This window comes from Bufo gargarizans, chromosome 3 (assembly GCF_014858855.1).
Source record: "Bufo gargarizans isolate SCDJY-AF-19 chromosome 3, ASM1485885v1, whole genome shotgun sequence".
NCBI classification, from domain to species: domain Eukaryota; kingdom Metazoa; phylum Chordata; class Amphibia; order Anura; family Bufonidae; genus Bufo; species Bufo gargarizans.
Window position 1 is genome coordinate 270034227 of NC_058082.1, and position 23185 is coordinate 270057411.

The 23185-nt window shown below is 43.8% G+C and overlaps 1 protein-coding gene across 1 annotated transcript in view; it reads right to left on the reverse strand.

Moving 5' to 3' along the window:
- LOC122932689 (merlin-like) overlaps window positions 1-23185 on the reverse strand; it is a 69521-nt gene that overhangs the window by 13545 nt on the left and 32791 nt on the right. Inside the window, exons 5-6 of the mRNA XM_044287251.1 lie at window positions 2800-2883; window positions 2136-2204 (exon numbers count right to left, since the gene is read on the reverse strand). Coding sequence (XP_044143186.1) covers window positions 2136-2204; window positions 2800-2883 — 153 coding nt within the window. The remainder of the gene's footprint in view (window positions 1-2135; window positions 2205-2799; window positions 2884-23185) is intronic.

The window sequence follows — 23185 nt, forward strand, 5'->3', positions numbered from 1 at the left end:
TGGGCTGAGAGTTCCTAGGCACGGTACTTCGCAATATTTGCCCCAGTCATTAGCCTATGTAAAAGACACTTAAGATATCATACTGGTAGGTTAATTGGCTTCCTATATAGTTGACCCCTGCACCTGTGTGACTGAGATAAGAAATATTACATTGTTAGACCCATTGGATGCAGGGACTAATGTGTGATGGCAATCTACTGTACACAGCTGTAGACTATGCCCCAATACTGAGTTATGGCACCTATGCTCCTTCACAGGGTTTTACTAAAATGGTCCTGTATCTGTCGATGTACATTCAGTTAAAGTAAAAAATATATATTTGTACCGTGTTCTTTACCACAAACCAACTAGCTGCACAACATACCTCAGATGGGATAGTTTCCACCTCAAACACATAAAAATGTCCATCATCTACAGTCAAGCTATCACATACAACCGCAAGGAAAAACACTTTAAAAAACCTCAAAAATAAATTTTTGAGTCAGGGATACCATCCAACTACAGTGGAAAACCAAATTCCCAGAGCCACCAGATTACCAAGAAGTGAGCTCCTACAATACAAAAAAATATATATGAAAATCATCGGGTAGTCACCTACAACCCAAATCTGGAAATTCTAAGGAGGGTTGTTCTGAAGCTACATCCAATGATACAAAAAGATGACTGTTTAAAATCCATGTTTCCAGACCTCCCACTCATGTGCTACAGACAGCCCACTAATCTCAAAAACATCATTTTAAGAAACTCACTGTCCTCTTCAACAACAGGAACATTCCCACATACCAAATGTAAGACCTGTCCATACATAATGACCAGTGACAAGGTACAGGTCCCCAATACACGTCAGGACACCAGTACGTTGCCAGGTACGTCAACCTACTCCACGTCAAATGTGGTCTATTTGATTGTATGTACCAAATGTCCTACTGGCGGTCTCTGTGTCTATAAAACTGGTCAAAAACTTAGAACAAGAATGATCGCTCATCGCCACACAGTAAAAGAAGAAAGGAAAGATTTGCCTGGACCTAAACCCTTTTGCAGCCATGACCACAACATGACAGACATGACAGTATTGATACTAAAAGGCAATTTCAAATCTCAGAGGGACAGGAGAATCTGGGAATACAAGTTTATGACAACCTTAGACACACAGATCAGGAATGAATGTGTCTTATGGATTTATGTCCTTCTACATCTCTTAATGATTGTGCCCCTTAGACCTCTTGGATTCATTGCATTCATGGACTTATTCTCTATTAGAGAACAATACAACTTTCACACTGCTTATCTATAATCCTCATGTATAAGTGCTCCAACAATTTACTGCTACAAATGTTTGATTACTCCTCCACTCATTCATCTGCTTTACATCACTTGTCTCATCTACCTCATCATGCCTATGTACTTTGGTGTATAAATATGTGAATCTTCAGATACTGTCTTAAGAGACGCCTGAAGAAGAGGCCCAAGTAGTCTCAAAAGCTTGCAATTTTGTCATCATCTTTTCAGTTAGGCATTAAAAGGTATCAACTACTGAGAAATGTGCATTTATTAATTTGCAGAGACCCGGGTGATCATTGTGATCAAAAAGGTGAAGCTATTACTAATGCTATAGTATATCCTAATTATATGCTAGAACATTACTAGATGGGTATACCCCTTTAACCAATTCATCCTAAACTGTCAGGAATATAAGGTGTTAAAGGGGTCGTTGAGGGGAAAATATCTTAAAAATGGCTGTACCTGGTGTAAATAAAAAAAAGACATACCTCACCGCCATTCCTCCTATGAGAATGCCCAGTAATAATGCCATCCCAACACAGTGGCCTGTGAACACTGCAGCCAATTAGTGGCTATAGTGGGTCGCCCCAAAAAAGCACCACAGGTAGAACCACTAGAGATATAAGTTACTGACCTGTAATATACTCTAGACCACTAGGGATATTCCGCCATAGACTGCTACTCTTTTTTATGTGGTGTATGTTGTCTAGATTCACCATGTGGAGTCTTCTTCGTGCAGGTAATCTGACATATCACACTACAATCCATTGGTTGTCACTCAAGTAAAAGTAATAGGCCGCTGTCTGCATTGCTATAGTACATTTTATTATCCACAAAATGTGATTAATACTCACTCTCTTTGGTAATAATTCTTCTTGAGACAGAAATCCAGGCTGGTGAATGTTAGGATTGTAATTGCCATACTACAAAAGACACATAGGTTAAATATTCCTAGTTTTTCTGTTCAAAAAGCACTATATGTAAATGATATTCATGAAGGAAGGCAGAACAGCATTATGTAATTAATGTGTATTATATCCTACTATACAATGTACTGTACTGTATATGAAGTATAGTAAACATGTATATGCATAAAGTGCCAAGGAAATTAAAGGGGTTTTCCAAGATATTAATACTGATGACCTATCCTCTGGAAAACCCTACGGTAAGTGATTCCAATCTGTGTACAGTGATGTTGAATACTATTTCATTCAAAATAAAATAACTGGAAAAAAAGAATTGACCAACCTCATGTGTATAAAATGCAAACACTTTCCAGCACTTAATATGGGCACTAACCAGTGCTCTTATAGTATAGACTTTAGATGGTATTGACCAGGGATGCTCAACCTGCGGGCCTCCAGCTGTTGTAAAACTACAACTCCCACCATGTGCTTCTGTAGGGTGATAACTGTAGGCTGTCTGGGAATGATGGGAGTTGTAGTTTTGCAACAGCTGGAGGGACGCAAGTTGAGCATGCCTGGTATAGACTTTAATCTTATTAGTAAATGTTCCTACCTTCGCTTGGACAGCATATGATGCTAGAAGAACTGATGCCTCTGGAGAGCAAATGATTTCTTCATCCAGGATTTGCTTTTTAACCTAGTGCAACATACAACAGGGAAACTCATGTAAGTCTATCAGATGTAAGTCTACCAGATTGTAAAGCCAACGAAAAAAATTAATAAAACATTTCAACACCATTCCTTTCATCAATATTAATTGTACCATACCATTTCCAGCTATTTTGCATACTAATATGTCTCCTACATTATCCCCTTCTCCCACTTGTTGCAATGCCAAACTTCCTGGATCATCCTGGAGCATCTTCCTTCCATCTTCCCTGCAAAGCTGCCATTACCTACAAATGCCTCTTAGTGTCTGAGGATTAAATCGTTCATGTGATTGCAGCCCCTTTAGCGGAGGTACCTGATGACGTCCCCAACACAAATGGGGCTGAGCTGCAGCCCACCATGCTTATGGTAACATGATATGGGGGTTATGTTGTCATGCCATAGGGGGCTCTGGCTCCACTTCGCGTTGGGTGAGTTCTTCAGTGCCAGAATGGGGGAATCATGGTGATCATCTGTCAGTAAGTGTTATATCATGTCATTTTAAAGACATAGAGAATTTATTTTTACTGACCAGATAACCCCTTTTAATGAGAAACATATTACTGTTTTGTGTATATAGCATGTAATAGCTTACAGTCATGTTCGACTCTCTTGTATCTGACCCCTGCATCTCATTCTCAAAAAGCTGATCGGTCATCAGTATCTGATTGCCGATCAGCTGTTTGAGAAGGCACCAGCACTTCTGTGAGCACAGCAGCCTTCACTCAGCTCACCAAGCACAACGCTGTACATTGTATAGCGGCTGTGCTTGGTATCGCACCTCAGCCCCATTCACTTCAACGGGGCTGAGCTGCGCCTCGACCACGTGACCGATGAACGTGTCTTCACTGGCCTACGGAAAGCTGTGATAAGGCAATGGAGCTACTGCAAGCGCTGCTGCCTTCTCAAACAGCAGATCGTCTGGGACCTGGTTGTCGGACCTCCACTGATCTGATACTAATGACCTATCCAGGGGATGGATCATCAGTATTTAAGTCTTGGAAAACTAATTTACAACACACAGTAAAAGAGGGGCACATAGAAGAGAATACAACTGACTGCAGGATCAGACACAATAGTCTGCTAGCATAGAGACACATAGGTCTGAATAGGTCAACAGCATGTGATTGGTGGGGGTACGATACCTGGGACCATCACCGATCATCTGTTTGAGAAGGCAGCAGCACTCACATTAGCGATGCGTCCTTTTTGCGGCTTCCCACGGGCCAGTGTCATCACGACTATAGGTCACGTGGCCTGGGTGCAGCTCAACCCCATTGAAGTGAATAGGACTGAGCTGCGTCCAGGCCACGTGACCTATAGTCGTGATGTCACTAGCCTGTGGGAAGGCCACAGTGCTACTTTTGAAACAGATGATCGGGGATGATTTATCCAAAGGATAGATCATCAGTAGGTAAAAGGCAGACAACCTCTTCAAGTTTATGTAGATTGTGTGCAAGGCCATAAATATTCTGTACAAGTTGCCAGAACTACAGATACATTTGCAAACTGATGAAAATCCAGTGTACTGCGTATTTCAAAACACTGGCAAATCAATAAAAGGAAGTTACTTTATATCATTTAACCTACATAAGCTTTATGTTGGTCCAGAACAAATCACAAGAGGCTTGCACATCCTGTATGGGTGGTCGGGAGCTGGATAAGCATTTAACCGGGTTATCTGCACTCCCAATATTGATAACCTATCCTCAGGATAGGTTGTCAATATCTAATCATTAGGGGTCCTACACCTGGCGCCCCCACAAATCAGCTGTTCACTGCAGCCGCTGGAACTACCACTTTGAACAGAGCTGGAAGCATACTCCATTCAAAGCAGCTCCCATTTAAGTAAATGGAATTGTGCTTCTGGCTCTGATCACTGCGGGCTGCAGTGAACATCTGATCGGTAGGGGTGCTGGGAGCTGAACGCCCACCAATTGGATATTGATGATTTATCTTGAGGAAACATTGCACTGCATGGAATTCTAGCGAAAGTAAAGTGTACAAAAAAAATCAAAAAAATCAGCAATGAGTGAAATTTTTCACATCCACAAATCCCCTAAACAGTGCCATCCACAGATCCCCTAAACAGTGCCATCCACAGATCCCCCTCCCCTAAACAGTGCCATCCACAGATCCCCCTCCCCTAAACAGTGCCATCCACAGATCCCCCTCCTTTAAACAGTGACATCCACAGATCCCCCTCCCCTAAACAGTGCCATCCACAGATCACCCTCCCCTAAACAGTGCCATCCACAGATCCCCCTCCCCTAAACAGTGCCATCCACAGATCTCCACCCTAAACAGTGCCATCCACAGATTCCCCTCCCCTAAACAGTGCCATCCACAGATCACCCCCCCCCCCCTCCCCGACGCTCACAGGAGTACATTTATAAACTAATCAGTAACTTTAACTTTAATCAAAATGACTTGTTTGCCCCTTGTAACATCCGTCTTATATGCCGGTATACTCAGAAGATCCGATGGTATATTCTAACCCCCAGGCGTTCCCATGGTGACAGGGACGCTTGCCTGGGGGTTAGAATATACAGGGCCACGCCGCTCACAGGAGTACATTTATAAACTAATCAGAAACTTTAACTTTAATCATTGCTTATCTCTTTACTTGGATACCTTACTCTGTCTTAGCTCCGGTAACAGCAGGCAGTGCGGGCGGGCGGCGCTCACTCACTGACGTCACGCGCCTACGTCGCCTAGTGGGAGGAGCAGGCGCGTGACGTCAGTGAGCGCCGCCCGCCCCCCGCACTGCCTGCTAAAGTTTCTGATTAGTTTATAAATGTACTCCTGTGAGCGGCGGGGCCCTGTATATTCTAACCCCCAGGCAAGCGTCCCTGTCACCATGGGAACGCCTGGGGGTTAGAATATACCATTGGATCTTCTGAGTATACCGGCATATAAGACAGATGGGACAAGGGGCAAACAAGTCATTTTGCCGCCCCATTGGCAAGTGCCGCCCTAGGCAAATGCCTTGTTTGCCTCGTGATAGATACGCCACTGCCTATAATATAGGTAGGCTGCTAATCGCGCAAGTAGTTGCTAACATGCAGTCCAGTGGTTTACACAAGCCTTAATTACATATTAAGTATCCGTATCACGTACTAATACTAACAAGTTTATAAATCAAGTTAATTTGCACTTACAATAGTTACAATATGTACGTTTTAAATATATATTTAGTATTTAACTGGAAAATTTAATTAAACTTTATGATCAAGTATTGAAATCCCCTTTGAAAAAGAACAATATAAACGCCTTAGGATGAATAATATGTTCTGCATGAAGCAGACACTTTCAGTTAATCATTAGCTTTCAGAGACGCTAAATTAGTCTACAGTTACCATGCACAGTTGATATTTCCAGTTTACTGTCAAATATTAGCAACAATTTTATGGCTCATTAGCAGCCGGTGTTAGAGTACAACCAAGCGGATGAATGCAGAGCCATAAAATACGTTCATTAAAAGGTAATTACGCTGTGTTCAAAAACCATATCGAGACAATATAGGCCTCTCCCAGTCCTAGGAACCATGACAAATCTGACCAATTCACTGAAAGTTCTGCATTATGTAATATCTCCCCTTAAACAATACATCATATATAGATAATATAATGGCAAAATAAAACGTTTCTGTAAATGGAGATATATTTGTTTATTTGCCAGTGCTTATAGAGCACCAACATATTCCATAGGACTGTACAGAGATTGTCACCATCCACATAAGTCCCTGAAGCTCACAATCAAGCATACTAGGGACCATTTTAAAGACAGACAATTAAGCTACTGCTATGTCTTTAGAATGGCATGGGAGGAAATCCATGTGAACATGCAGTAAACATACAAAATCCTTGTAGATGTTGTGCGTAATATCTGCTTTGCATTTGGACAATATTGCTACACCCAGCTTTCCACAAGCCTTAATTATGCAGCTTTCATCTCCTCTGGTATAGAACTTTGCATATTCATCAATGTATACTATTTTCTGCATGTGTGATATCCTTGTCATTAGTCCTAGAGATGTTCTTCCAATTGACCTGTGATTTATGTGACTGCTGTAATGCTTGTGATCTGTAGTGATTTTACAGCCCATCCAGATCCATAGCTTTGTTTGTTTGCCTATATATAGCATCTCTTCTCATGTGCCTTACTTCAGTGATTAATTGATTAATGAGCTAAATTACCCCTAGTTCTCTGATAACACGTCCTATAAATATAGACCCAGTCTAAGGGGAAGCACGAGCCAAAAGCACCATCTCTGCCAAAGCGCCATTTTTCCTATACGCTTGGCAGTTAATCATGGCAGTTAGACAGGGCAGGAGACGGAGATGCTATGTGTACTACTCCAGCACAGGTATGCTACAATATTGTCTCACTCAGGCTCTGGCTGCTCTTCTCATCACTATGGCTGTCTACTTTCAAATTCAACCACACCTTCCACCCTCTGTCCCTTCTCTCCACATCAGTCATTCCTTCCCTCACCCTTGTTCAGTTCCCATACACTTTATATGATCATACATTACACTGACCCATCTTCCTCCACGGTGCAGCATAAAAAACACCAATATAAATCTTTCACCCACTTGCTGTCTCTTCCTGTTCTCCTGCTACTAGCTGCAGGGGATATTTCACCAAACCCTGGCCCTCCGTCTGTTGCTAACTTCTCCTCTGCCACACACAGAAACTCCAAAAATCTGATTAATGTTAACTGCACATCCTCTCCAGTCTCTTTTAACTGCGCACTCTGGAACACACGGTCAATCCGTAATAAACTACCCACAATCCATAATTTCTTCCTCTCACGCTCTCTGAACTTGCTAGACCTTACAGAAACCTGGCTTCAACCCTCTGACACTGCTTCGCCTGTTGCCCCATCCTATGGTGGACTTCACTTCTCCCATACCCCCAGTCCTGATGACAGGAGGAGTAGGCATACTACTTTCTCCACAGTGCACATTTCAGGTCATTCCCCCTGTACCCTCTCTCACATTCCCCTCTTTTGAGGTTCACAACATTAGACTCTTCCATCCATTCCCCCTGAGAGTTGCAGTTGTCTATCGTCCCCCAGGCTCCCCCCACAAATTTCTGGATCACTTTGCAGCTTGGCTTCCTCACTTCCTATCTTCTGAATCACCAACTCTTATTATGGGTGATTTTAATATCCCCATTGATGATCCTATCTCCCCATCAGCTGCTCACTTTCTTTCTTTAACCTCCTCTCTTGGCCTATCACAACTTACTTCCTCTGCCACGCATGAACAGGGCAATATACTTGATCTAGTCTTCTACCGTCATTGCTCAGTCTCAAACTTTAGTAACTTATCCTTCCCACTTTATGACCACAATCTTCTTTCATTTACCATAAAGACCTCTCACTTTTATCATGGTAATCCTACTTTTCACACTTACAGAAACCTACATACCATTAACGACCAACAACTTATTAACACCCTATAATTAGTTCTTACCCCAATCACTTCCCTCCCCTGTCCAGACTTGGCTGCCAGTCATTACAACCAGACCCTCAAAACCACCCTAGATGAAGTTGCTCCAATATCAATCCTTCCCTCTCGACACAGAACACGGCAACCCTGGCACACACCTGAAACACGTTTTCTACAGCACTGCTCCAGATGTGCAGAACGCTTATGGAGAAAATCGCGAATATCAGCAGACTTCCTCAATTATAAATTTATGCTCAAAACATTTAATTCAGCTGTCAACATAGCCAAACAAAAGTTCCTCACCTTTCTCATCTCCTCTCTCTCTCAAATAACCCAAAACAACTCTTCATTCCCTTCTAAGCCCTAAAGTTCCAGAACCTGTCACTGACCTCTGTGCTGATGGCATGGCTACTTACTTCAGAGACAAGATTGGACGTATCCTGCAGGAAATAATTTCCCAGTCCCCAAATAATTTCAATCCTCCTCCCTTCAATTCCTCCACATGCTCTCTCTCCTCTTTTGACCCTATAACAGAGGAAGAAGTCTCCAGGCTTCTCTCTTCTCGACCCACAACTTGTAGCAGTGATCCTATTCCATCACACCTCTTCCAGTCCCTCTCCCCGGCTGTCATCACTCACCTAACCACAATTTTTAACCTCTCTCTTTTGGTATCTTTCCCTCCTCTTTCAAACACTCTATTATCACCCCACTACGAAATAAACCATCTCTTGATCTGACCTGTGCTGCTAACTACAGACCTGTTTCTAACCTCCCCTTCATCTCCTAAACTCCTTGAACATCTTGTCTACTCTCGCTTAATAAGCTATCTCTTTGCAAACTCTCTTCTTGACCCCGTACAATCTGCCTTTCGCCCTCTTCACTCTACATAAACTGCCCTTACTAAAGTGTCTAACGATATCCTAACAGCAAAAAGAAATGGTGACTATTCGCTATTGATTCTGCTGTATCTCTCTGCAGCGTTTGATACCATAGACCATAAACTTCTCCTCACTATGCTCCACTCAATTGGCCTTAAGGACACTGCTCTCTCTTGGTTCTCTTCATATCTCTCTGGTTGCTCCTTTAGTGTATCATTTGCTGGCTCTTCTTCTTCTCCTCTTCCTCTTGATGTTCCTCAGGGCTCAGTACTAGGTCCTCTACTCTTCTCCCGCTATACAGGCCCCATCGGACATACTATCAGTAGATTTGGCTTTCAATACCATCTCTATGCTGACGACTCCCAACTATACACTTCATCCCCTGACATCACCCCTGCTTTACTCCAAAACACCAGTAATTGTCTGGCAGCTGTCTCTAACATCATGTCCTCTCTGTATCTAAAACGGAACCTTTAAAAAATTGAACTTCTTGTCTTTCCCCATCTACTAACTCACCTAAACTTGATATTTAAATTTCGGTCTGCAGCACTATCATAACTCCTGCGCAACATGCCCACTGTCTTGGGGCCACATTTGACTCTGATCTTTTATTTGTTCCCCATATTCAATCACTTACACACTCTTGTCGTCTGCACCTCAAGAATATCGCCAGAATCCGGCCTTTTCTTATGGTGGAAACGGAAAAAACTCTTGTTGCCTTGATTCATTCTCGTCTTGACTACTGCAACGCATTTCTAATCGGTCTCCCTCTCACTAAACTCTCCCCCCTTCAGTCTGTCCTAAATGCTGCAGCCAGACTCATCTATCGATCCAACCGCTACACTGATGCTACTAGTCTGTGCCAGTCACTCCACTGGTTGCCCATCCACCACAGAATACAGTTCAAACTTCTCACCCACAAAGCTCTCCACAGTGCTGCATCTCCATACATCTCCCTAATTTCCATCTATCACCCTACTCATGCTCTCCTTTCTGTTAGCGACCTAATATTAATAACCTCCATAATTCGTACCTCTCACTCCCGTTTTAAAGATTATTTTTCTCGAGCTGCACCTACTGACTATTCCCCGACTAAACCTTCCCCCACCAATTCCTCTGGCCTGAACTTGATTCTCTAGTGGTCCCAAACCCGAAGCAGATCGTCCGGCACCACTCTGGTCAGTTCAATAATGGCTCAAATCCTACTTATCACAATCAACTACCTTATGTGTCACCCCCAATTCCTCATAGATTGTAAGGTCGTGCGAGCAGGGCCCTGACTCTTAGTGTTTCAGTTGCATATTAGCCAGTTACTTTTGTTTTGTACATGAACCCTATGAATTTGTAAAGCGCTGCGGAATATGGTGGCGCTATATAAATATTTTTTTTTATTATTATTATATTAATATGAATCCAACAAAATGTGAGCACCATTGTAATCAGGTGAGAAATACCTATTTAGCACTGGGCTTGGTTGCATAAGGATGTGATATGAAGTAAGTTCCTACGTTAATGCCAGAAGGATTTGGAGCCCCAGGCTGAGATCTGCACAGATATGCTGAGGATTGGTTATTGCTCCTGGCCCTTAGACAAAATCTGAAAAGGGTCTCCAAAATATTTTATAGCACTGGTGTCATCATATGGGGCATTTGGGGCCTCTCAGACTTCACCCGGGAGGAATTTGCAACCCTTGCACCCCTTATAGTCTAGTTACAACTATAGTTACTCCTCCTGGTTCTTAGTACTCGGAAAGCAGTTTCTGAGCCATTCAGGGAAAACATTGTTAATGTATATCATAAAATTCCTTTTGCCACCACTAGGGGCACTCACTGCATAGTAATTTATTGTTCAGGGAGGGCTAAACCACACTAGCCCACCAGGAGCACTACCAGAATACTATAACTAACTCCTAAACCACTCCATGTAACACGTGAAGAATATGTTTAGAAAGGTGTCAACATGAGTAGGACTAGTGAATTTTATTGTCTCCAACTCACTTTGGAACAAACTGACAATAAAATCTTTTAGTCCTCCTCCTAGGTGGCCCCAAAGCAGCCGCTTTCCCTATAGCTATGCCCCTGAACACAATGTGCTGTAAGTAAACTAACAGCACATGAGCAGCTGTACCTTTCATATCTTTCCCTTAGTGCTTTGGAATGATCTTAGCAGGATGTGGACTCCTAGGGAAAGTAGCAACAATCTTGCATTTGTGGATCATTTGTCTACCAAATGACTGATGTATACCCATGTATTTAGTGAGGCTTTTGTAGCCTCTTCCAGCTTCATGCATTTCTATAACAAGCCTTCTAAGGCTAGTTCACACGCAGTGTTTTTCTTCCGGCCAATTCTGAGCATATTTGCTAGCTTACAGCCGGATCTTTGCCAGTCCCCCTTTATAGTTAATGGGGTCAGACGGGAACATTAAAGCTTCCGGCAATGCCGGAATGCAGAGAGATCAGGCAGCCTGATCCCTGCCGAAGCACTCTGCTCCCTAGTGCTAGTATGAAACTAACCTTAGTTCTTCTGACTATTGTTTGCATCAAGGCATGGTTCACAATAAGCAATCTTTCTACAGAAGAATAGATATTTCCGTAACCAGGCTCTGTGTGCCTATATTTAATGGGCAGAGCACTTGTAAAACTTCATACTGTCATACGTCCAACTGCATCTCCTTGATTCAGAAGAAGAAGAAGAAAATCCCTTTATTGTCCCTCAGTGGGGAAATTTTGGCATAACAGAAGTAATCACATTCACAACAGGAGCAAAATAAGAGTAATTAGAAATTAAAGAGTAAAATACAAGAAAAACATAACACAGAATTTACTTAAAAAATTCACTACTGGGTTTCTGGGAACAGTGGTGGTTATAAATCCTAACCGCTGCTGGGAGGAAGGACCTAGGATGCAGCAGTCTGTCACTGAAGGAGCTCTCCAGCTCCACAACAGCTTCGTGCATGGGGTGGGAGACATTGTCTAACAGTGATGTTATTTTGCTAGAGTTCTTCTGTCACCCACCTCTTGCACTGGATCAAGGGGATAACCTAGGACAGAGCTGGCCTTCTTAATGAGCTTATCTAATCTTTGTCTCTCAGCCACAGATAAGCTGCTCTCCCAACAAATCACACCATAGAATATGGCTGATGCCACCACTCAGTCAAAGAAGGTCTTCTGGAGCGTCCCCTGCACTCCAAAGGACCTCAGTCTCCTCAAGAGATAGCGTCTGCTCTGACCCTTTTTGAAAAGAACATCAGTGTTATGGCTCTAGTCCAGTTTGTTGTTCAGGTGAACACCCAGGTACTTATAGGAGTCCACCACCTCAATGTCCGTTCCCTGTATGTTCACCAGAACCAAAGCAGAGGGCCTGTGCCTGCAGAAATCCACCACCAGCTCCTTGGTTTTGCCCGCGTTGATCTGGAGCTGGTTCCGCTGACACCAGTCCACAAAATCCTGTGTCCCCTGTCTGTACTCTGAGTCGTCCTCACCTGTGATAAGGCCGACTATAACAGATTCAAACATCTTTTCACAATTAGCTCTTGGAGAGGTGATTACTTTTACTCCCTGCACTATAATTGTGACTTAGGGAACAAACTACATTTAATAGTAATCAATGTGGAAATCCAGGTAATTTTATAGGGTTCACCTACTTTTTCTTATAACTGTAGATGGTAAATGATTTATTTCCTACTGACACAAGTCCCCGAGTTTGAAAACAAACCATGTAGTTTTACTAGTATCTGTGCCTGGACAAGCCTTTTGCTTGTAGCACTGAGATGTCACACTCCCTCTCAGAGCAAGTCTCAATCTGCTAACCTGGAAATTGGAATAATGTATTTGCATTCCTGTACAACTATATTTACATTAAGGTCCACTACGCCAGTAACACAAAATTAAACACATAGGCCCACATACAGTACAGACCAAAAGTTTGGACACACCTTCTCATTCAAAGAGTTTTCTTGACTATGAAAATTGTAGATTCACACTGAAGGCATCAAAACTATGAATTAACACATGTGGAATTATATACATAACAAAAAAGTGTGAAACAACTGAAAATATGTCATATTCTAGGTTCTTCAAAGTAGCCATCTTTTGCTTTGATTACTGCTTTGCACACTCTTGGCATTCTCTTGATGAGCTTCAAAAGGTAGTCACCTGAAATGGTCTTCCAACAGTCTTGAAGGAGTTCCCAGAGATGCTTAGCACTTGTTGGCCCTTTTGCCTTCACTCTGCGGTCCAGCTCACCCCAAACCATCTCGATTGGGTCCGGTGACTGTGGAGGCCCGGTCATCTGGCGCAGCACCCCATCACTCTCCTTCATGGTCAAATAGCCCTTACACAACCTGGAGGTGTGTTTGGGGTCATTGTCCTGTTGAAAAATAAATAATGGTCCAACTAAACGCAAACCGGATGGAATAGCATGCCGCTGCAAGATGCTGTGGTAGCCATGCTGGTTCAGTATGCCTTCAATTTTGAATAAATCCCCAACAGTGTCACCAGCAAAGCACCCCCACACCATCACACCTCCTCCTCCATGCTTCACGGTGGGAACCAGGCATGTAGAGTCCATCCGTTCACCTTTTCTGCGTCGCACAAAGACACGGTGGTTGGAACCAAAGATCTCAAATTTGGACTCATCAGACCAAAGCACAGATTTCCACTGGTCTAATGTCCATTCCTTGTGTTCTTTAGTCCAAACAAGTCTCTTCTGCTTGTTGCCTGTCCTTAGCAGTGGTTTCCTAGCAGATATTCTACCATGAAGGCCTTATTCACACAGTCTCCTCTTAACAGTTGTTCTAGAGATGTGTCTGCTGCTAGAACTCTGTGTGGCATTGACCTGGTCTCTAATCTGAGCAGCTGTTAACCTGCGATTTCTGAGGCTGGTGACTCGGATGAACTTATCCTCCGCAGCAGAGGTGACGCTTGGTCTTCCTTTCCTGGGGCGGTCCGCATGTGAGCCAGTTTCTTTGTAGCGCTTGATGGTTTTTGTGACTGCACTTGGGGACACTTTCAAAGTTTTCCCAATTTTTCGGACTGACTGACCTTCATTTCTTAAAGTAATGATGGCCACTCGTTTTTCTTGCCATAATGCAAATTCTAACAGTCTATTCAGTAGGACTATCAGCTGTGTATCCACCTGACTTCTCCACAACGCAACTGATGGTCCCAACCCCATTTATAAGGCAAGAAATCCCACTTATTAAACCTGACAGGGCATACCTGTGAAGTGAAAACCATTTCAGGGGACTACCTCTTGAAGCTCATCAAGAGAATGCCAAGAGTGTGCAAAGCAGTAATCAAAGCAAAAGGTGGCTACTTTGAAGAACCTAGAATATGACATATTTTCAGTTGTTTCACACTTTTTTGTTATGTATATAATTCCACATGTGTTAATTCATAGTTTTGATGCCTTCAGTGTGAATCTACAATTTTCATAGTCATGAAAATAAAGAAAACTCTTTGAATGAGAAGGTGTGTCCAAACTTTTGGTCTGTACTGTATATCAATAGTGATGGCATTTTAGCCACTGCCCATGTTTAAACTTGGCTAATTTATTGACACATTTATGATGGCATACATCACTTAAAGAGGTTTTCCGAGATTTTTTTTCTGATGACCTATCCTCAGGATAGTGAAGACAAGCAGATTGACGGCAGCATCTCCAGAAACGTAATTTATTCAAAGTGGGTCCATATGACACGTGCAAAATTCGCCAATAAAGTGCTGCAACGTTTCAGCTAGCAAATAGCCTTTTTTTTGTCACTTTTGTCACCTTACATCACAAAAAGTGTAATAGCGAGCGATCAAAAAGTCATATGCACCCCAAAATAGTGCCAATAAAACCCTCCTCTCATCCCGCAAAAAATTAGCCCCTACCTAAGACAATTGGCTAAAAATATTTAAAAAACTGACTATCTATGGAGATACTAAAATGTTTTTATTTTTTTGTTTAAAAAAGGATATTATAGTGTAAAACCTAAATAAATTTTAAAAAGTAGACATATTAGGTATTTGCCGCGTCCGTAAGAATCTGCTCTATAAAAATAACACATAACCTAACCCCTCAGATGAACACATTCAAAAAAATTAAATAAAAAGCAATTTTTTACACCGTTTTTATTTTATTTTTTTTTTGACTGTGTTTATTTATCTGAGGGGTTAGGTCATGAGAGCCATTTTTTTTTTACTGGGCGATTGTATGTGGCCAAATAGAATTAAAATTGGGGAAGGGGATTATAAATTTAGTACTCCATGGAAGTGTGGTTCTCCCTGACGCAACCGTCAATGCAGAGGCCCGGATGATTGGGGTCACACTGAGTGGTGGTATCCTTCCGTATACCCCTCCTGTGACACACTCTGCACCTGGAAAGTGTTGGCCAGGGACGATCCGGGCGCCTCCAGTTCCCGATGTACTCCGGCCTGCTCTTTCCCGCTCAGAAAAGATCAGGGCCTTGAGGACTGCCTCATAGAACTACAGGAATTTCCCTGTGTTGCCAGCGCTCCGGGACAGCACAAAAGAGTTGTACAAGGCAACCTGTACCAAGTAGACTGCAACTTTTTTGTACCATGCCCGGGTTTTGCACATGGCATTATATGGCTTGAGGACTTGATCAGAGAGATCAACTCCTCCCATATACCTATTGGTATATCGGGCTTGAGGAACGTTGTCGCAGTACCTCGCACAGGGACAGGGGTGATGCCGTTACCATGAATTGTGGACAGTAGAAGGACATCCCTCTTGTCCTTATATCTGACCAGCAACAGGTTTCCACTGGTAAGGCCATGGGTCTCACCCCTGGGGATAGGTACCTGGAGGGGGTGGGTAGGGCCACGTTGATTTTTCTGCACGGTCCCACAAGCGGACGTGGATCTGGTGGCGAGGGACTGGAACAAGGGGATACTAGTATAAAAGTTATCCACACTCAGGTGGTAACCCTTATCTAGCAGTAGGTGCATAAGGTCCCACACAAGTTTCCCGCTAACACCCTGAGTGGGGGACATTCTGGGGGTTTAATACGGGAATCTCGCCCCTCGTACACACGAAACTTGTAAGTGTACCCTGACGTACTCTCACAAAGTTTGTACAGCTTCACGCCATACCTCGCCCGCTTAGAGGGAACATACTGGTGGAAAAAGAGTCTCCCCCTTGAAAGCAATGAGAGACTTATAAACAGCGACCTCCCTTCCAAGTATATAGGCCTCCAAAAATTTGGCCCTGAAGTGATCGATGACCGGCCTGATTTTGTACAGGCGGTCATAGGCAGGATCACCTCGGGGGACATGCTGCATTATCTGCATAATGCAGGCATTTCCGAATGGCCTCAAAATGGGAACGTGTCATGGCCATACAGTAGAGTGGGGTCTGGTAGAGGACGTCCCCACTCCAGTACTGCCTGACACTGTTTTTTTTGACTAGGCCCATGTGCAGCACGAGGCCCCAAAGCGTCCTCATCTCGGCTGCACTGACCGGAGTCCAGCCACCGGATCTAGCCAAAAAGGAGCCCGGGTGTTGAGCAATGAACTGTTGGGCGAACAAGTTTGTTTGCTCCACCATCAGATTCACAAAGTGGTCACTGAAAAAAAAAACTAAAATAGTCATATTCAGTGAAGCCCACTGTGGGATTCTGGATTCCTGGTTGGCCAAAAAAGTTAGGAATCACAGGCTCAAAATCCTCTGGGGTACACCAGACAAGTTCACCAGTAGGGAGCTCAGGTGGACTTATCTGGTGGGCCGGAAAACTAGTACGAGCCCCAGGGCGGCTCATACTAGTGTGGGCCACAGGGTCCCTGGCACTCTTGCTCCGCCGCCTTGGGGGCTCATCATCATCACTAGATGATGAGGAGGACGCGGATGACAAGGGGAAAGTGGGGTCATCCTCATTCCTCACTGAGGCTCTCGGAGTCGGAGGCAAGCAGGCCGTATGCCTCCTTGGCCGAGAACATCTGGCAGGCCATAGGGCATGTGTGTGTGTAAAACTTTATTTAGTGTGTGTGGGGGGGGGGGGGGGGGATGGATGTTTACCTTCACTACCGTAACCCACCCTAAACCTAACAGAAAAAAAAATTAAAAAAAATGAAAGCCTCAAAAATGTAAAAAAAAATAAAAATAAATTCAAACTCGGTCCGAAGCTGATCGATGCGCTAACAGTGGCCAGAGGCTAAGAGTGCCGGCCACAGTCAGCGCACGCATAAAAAAAACACCAAAAAAAAAAAACGCTGCACCACCCCTGGGGGGTCTAAGGTCGCACAGCTCAATGTGTGCTGTGGACCCCAGACACCCGATCAGGGTGAATCCCAAAAATAAAACTTTTTTTTCCCCTAAAACTATCCCTCAGTCCCCCTGCCTAATCTAACCTTTCCCTAAACCTGTCCCTGCAAACTTTGGTGGCTCACGTGGAGGGTGCTGGGCTCAGTGATGGATGGACGGACGGGCTCCTCTCTCCACGGAAGCAGTGTGGAGGAGGAGAGCAGAGCTGGGGGAAGCTAACACCCGCCTGCCCGCCCAGACAATAGGATGCGAGGTGAGAGAGGTGATATCACCGCCACCTCTCAGGATCTAAGGATGGTGATTGGTGATGTATTATCACACCACCGATCACCATCCTATCCCGGGATATCGGGTGTCCTCAAGGACTCGGACATCATGGCGTACAGGTACGCCCTGTGTCCTTAAGAGCTTAAAGGGGTTGTCTCACTTCAGCAAATTACATTTATCATGTAAAGAAAGTTAATACAAGGCAATTACTAATGTATTGTGATTGTAAATATTGCCTCCTTTGCTGGCTGGATGCATTTTTCCATAATGCTATACACTGCTTGTTTCCATGGTTACGACTTGTGATGGACGAACATCTGCCGGGACGGTTCGCGATAAAATGTTCGCAAACCACAAGTTCGCGACAGTTCCCATTCATTTTAATGGCAGGCGAACCTCAAAAACCTTCAGCTCATATTTGCAGCCAAGAAATAATTACTAGACGTGCACAAATAGTCCCACAACATGGACAGTGACATACCAGATTTGATATTCGAATTTGCGATCTCCATTCATAATTTTTTTCAATGCGAAATATCGGCAATATAGTTTTCGCATACGCGCATGCGCAAATGCACTATACAGCACCCAAATGCACTATAAAGAAAGTATATTGGTATATAACACCCCGCTTCAATCAGTTTTTTGGGGGGGGCGACTGGTATATGACACCAGTATAAATTATTTGTTTCAATAACGCTTGTCCCTCTATATACCTGCAGTATCGCAGCAGAACCGCACGCCACTGCCGCACAATACAAATGCACTATAATATACTTTCTAACATAGAAAGTATATTATAACATTGTACAAGGAAGGCAATCCATTAGAATATACATAAAGATAAAACATAACCTTTAATAATGTTACTATGAGGGTCCATTCACACGTTCGTAACTGTTTTGCGGACCGCACATCGCCGGCACTATAATAGGAAATGCCTAATCTTGTCTGCAATTGCGGACAAAAATAAAACATGCTCAATTTTTTTTCGGAAACGGAAGCACAGATGTGGAAGTGCAGATCCGCAAATGCGGATGCGGACAGCACTTTCCGGCCCCATTGAAAATGAATGGGTCTGCACCCGTTCCACAAAATTGCAGAATGGATGCGGACCCATTTTGCGGAAGAGTGAATGGAAAAGATATCCCTCAAAATGAAAATAAATTTAATTATTAAAGTTAAGCAAAAAGCATAGAAGTGGTAGGCAATAACAAGTGCTCGTCGGCACTAAATCAGGTGCTCAGTGGCACCAAATCAGAAACCATATGTCCTACCACAATCCGGGGGGTTCCAGTGCACATCCATGAATCCCGGAGGGAAAGCAAAAAACATCTATTCCTGGGCTAGATGATGATGTGGTATTGAAGGACAGGGTGGGCAAAGAACTGTCCCTGATATTGCCCTACAGGGGGGTGCTATTCTGGCCCTGATAGCCTAACCACAGACCACCCGCCCTGATAAGAGCGACCGCGTTCGGAACCTTACCCTATATAAAAATGGCCCTAGCCCCCTGACTTCCAGGTGATCACTATATAGATCTATGTGTTTTTGACTCAGTATAAAAGTATATTATAAGTATATCGCACCCCTCTGTGTATCACACATATCGATAGCACACCTATACCAGTCCTTAAAAGGACTTTTGTGGCCCTATTAGCTAGCGTTTGGTGTCCCTAACAGCCTGTCCCTGCTCCACACAGCAACCTCTCCCTACACTGGCAAAACACTGAACGTAAAATGGCTGGCAGATCGGGTTTATTTATAAGGTAGGGGGTATGTCCATGTGCTGAAACGTCTCAAATAGCTGTCCTGTACCACCTGATGGATGTGTCATGGGTCAAAGTTCTTCACAATGTAAAAGAATATGGGGGGCCCGAATATCTCCATATGTTCGCATGTTTGGCGAATCGCGAACACGCAAAGTTTGCCGTGAAACAACCGCCGGGCGAACCGCAAGACCATCTTTAGTTACGACTAGGGATGAGCGAACTCGAACTGTATAGTTCGGGTTCGTACCGAATTTTGGGGTGTCCGTGACACGGACCCGAACCCGGACATTTTCGTAAAAGTCCGGGTTCGGGTTCGGTGTTCGTCGCTTTCTTCGCGCTTTTGTGACGCTTTCTTGGCGCTTTTTGAAAGGCTGCAAAGCAGCCAATCAACAAGCGTCATACTACTTGCCCCAAGAGGCCATCACAGCCATGCCTACTATTGGCATGGCTGTGATTGGCCAGAGCACCATGTGACCCAGCCTCTATTTAAGCTGGAGTCACATAGCGCCGCCCGTCACTCTGCTCTGATTAGCGTAGGGATTGCTCACTGTTTTTAGGCTGCCCAGACCGTTTGTCAGTCACATTTTTCTGGGGTGATCGGCGGCCATTTTGTGTCTTGTGGTGCGCCAGCACAAGCTGCGACCAAGTGCATTTAACCCTCAATGGTGTGGTTGTTTTTTGGCTAAAGCCTACATCAGGGTGAAGCTGTCACACCAAGTGCATTTAACCAGCAATAGTCTGTTTATTTTTTGGCCATATACTACATCAGGGGCAAGCTGCGCCTGTCACCAAGTGCATTTAACCCTCAATGGTGCGTTTGTTTTTTGGCTAAAGCCTACATCAGGGTGAAGCTGTCACACCAAGTGCATTTAACCAGCAATAGTCTGTTTATTTTTTGGCCATATACTACATCAGGGGCAAGCTGCGCCCGTCACCAAGTGCATTTAACCCTCAGTAGTGTGGTTGGTCAAGCTATCACACCAAGTGCATTTAACCAGCAATAGTCTGTTCATTTTTTGGCCATATACTAAATCAGGGGCAAGCTGCGCCCGTCACCAAGTGCATTTAACCAGCAATAGTCTGTTCATTTTTTGGCCATATACTACATCAGGGGCAAGCTGCGCCCGTCACCAAGTGCATTTAACCCTCAGTAGTGTGGTTGGTCAAGCTATCACACCAAGTGCATTTAACCAGCAATAGTCTGTTCATTTTTTGGCCATATACTAAATCAGGGGCAAGCTGCGCCCGTCACCAAGTGCATTTAACCAGCAATAGTCTGTTCATTTTTTGGCCATATACTACATCAGGGGCAAGCTGCGCCCGTCACCAAGTGCATTTAACCCTCAGTAGTGTGGTTGGTCAAGCTGTGACACCAAGTGCATTTAACCAGCAATAGTCTGTTCATTTTTTGGCCATATACTACATCAGGGGCAAGCTGCGCCCATCACCAAGTGCATTTAACCAGCAATAGTGTGGTTATTTTTTGGCCATATCCCAGTCTAATTCTGTCACTAAATCCATACCGGTCACCCAGCGCCTAAATACTAGGCCTCAAATTTATATCCCGCTAAATCTCTCGTTACCGCTGTCCTGTTGTGGCTGGGAAAGTTATTTAGTGTCCGTCAAAGCACATTTTTTGTTCTGGGTTGAAATACAATTCCCAATTTAGCAATTTAAAAATTTAGTGGTTTCTGCTGTATCAGAGCTATTTGAAATCTATCCCTAAAAGGGTATATAATATTCAAGGTGCACATAGGGTCATTCAGAATAACTTCACACACCCGCTACTGTGCATTTCCAAGTCTAATTCTGTCACTAAACCCATACCTGTCACCCAGCGCCTAAATACTAGGCCTCAAATTCATATCCAGCTAAATCTGTCGTTAGTGCTGTAGCTGGGCGAGTTATTTAGTGTCCGTTCAAGCACATTTCTTGTTCTGGGTTGAAATACAATTCCCAATTTAGCAATTTCATAATTTAGTGGTTTCTGCTATATCAGAGCTATTTGAAATCTATCCCTAAAAGGGTAGATCATATTGAAGGTGCACATAGGGACATTCAGAATAACTTCACACACCCGCTACTGTGCATTTCCAAGTCTAATTCTGTCACTAAACCCATACCTGTCACCCAGCGCCTAAATACTAGGCCTCAAATTTATATCCAGCTAAATCTGTCCTTAGTGCTGTAGCTGGGCGAGTTATTTAGTGTCCGTTCAAGCACATTTCTTGTTCTGGGTTGAAATACAATTCCCAATTTAGCAATTTCATAATTTAGTGGTTTCTGCTATATCAGAGCTATTTGAAATCTATCCCTAAAAGGGTATATAATATTCAAGGTGCACATTGGGTCATTCAGAATAACTTCACACACACCCGCTACTGTGTATTTCCAAGTCTAATTCTGTCACTAAACCCATACCTGTCACCCAGCGCCTAAATACTAGGCCTCAAATTTATATCCTGCTAAATCTCTCGTTAACGCTGTCCTGTTGTGGCTGGGAAAGTTATTTAGTGTCCGTCAAAGCACATTTTTTGTTCTGGGTTGAAATACAATTCCCAATTTAGCAATTTCATAATTTAGTGGTTTCTGCTATATCAGAGCTATTTGAAATCTATCCCTAAAAGGGTATATAATATTCAAGGTGCACATTGGGTCATTCAGAATAACTTCACACACACACGCTTCTGTGCATTTCCAAGTCTAATTCTGTCACTAAATCCATACCGGTCACCCAGCGCCTAAATACTAGGCCTCAAATTTATATCCCGCTGAATTTGAATACAATACATTGGGCCAAATAATATATTTGTTGTTGTGGTGAACCATAACAATGAGAAAAACATCTAGTAAGGGACGCGGACGTGGACATGGTCGTGGACATGGTCGGACATGGTGGGTGACGTGAAGCCTCATTCTCTGCTATGACATGCAGACTGATTCTCTGCTGTCATGAAGCCAGATTGTCTGTTACGGGACCTCTCTGCTCTGCCTGTGTGCTAGGCCTAAATATATGCCAATGGACTGTTGCAGTGGTGGGTGACGTGAAGCCTCATTCTCTGCTATGACATGCAGACTGATTCTCTGCTGACATGAAGCCAGATCGTCTGTTACGGGACCTCTCTGCTCTGCCTGTGTGCTAGGCCTAAATATATGCCAATGGACTGTTGCAGTGGTGGGTGACGTGAAGCCTCATTCTCTGCTATGACATGCAGACTGATTCTCTGCTGTCATGAAGCCAGATTGTCTGTTACGGGACCTCTCTGCTCTGCCTGTGTGCTAGGCCTAAATATATGCCAATGGACTGTTGCAGTGGTGGGTGACGTGAAGCCTCATTCTCTGCTATGACATGCAGACTGATTCTCTGCTGACATGAAGCCAGATTGTCTGTTACGGGACCTCTCTGCTCTGCCTGTGTGCTAGGCCTAAATATATGCCAATGGACTGTTGCAGTGGTGGGTGACGTGAAGCCTCATTCTCTGCTATGACATGCAGACTGATTCTCTGCTGTCATGAAGCCAGATTGTCTGTTACGGGACCTCTCTGCTCTGCCTGTGTGCTAGGCCTAAATATATGCCAATGGACTGTTGCAGTGGTGGGTGACGTGAAGCCTCATTCTCTGCTATGACATGCAGACTGATTCTCTG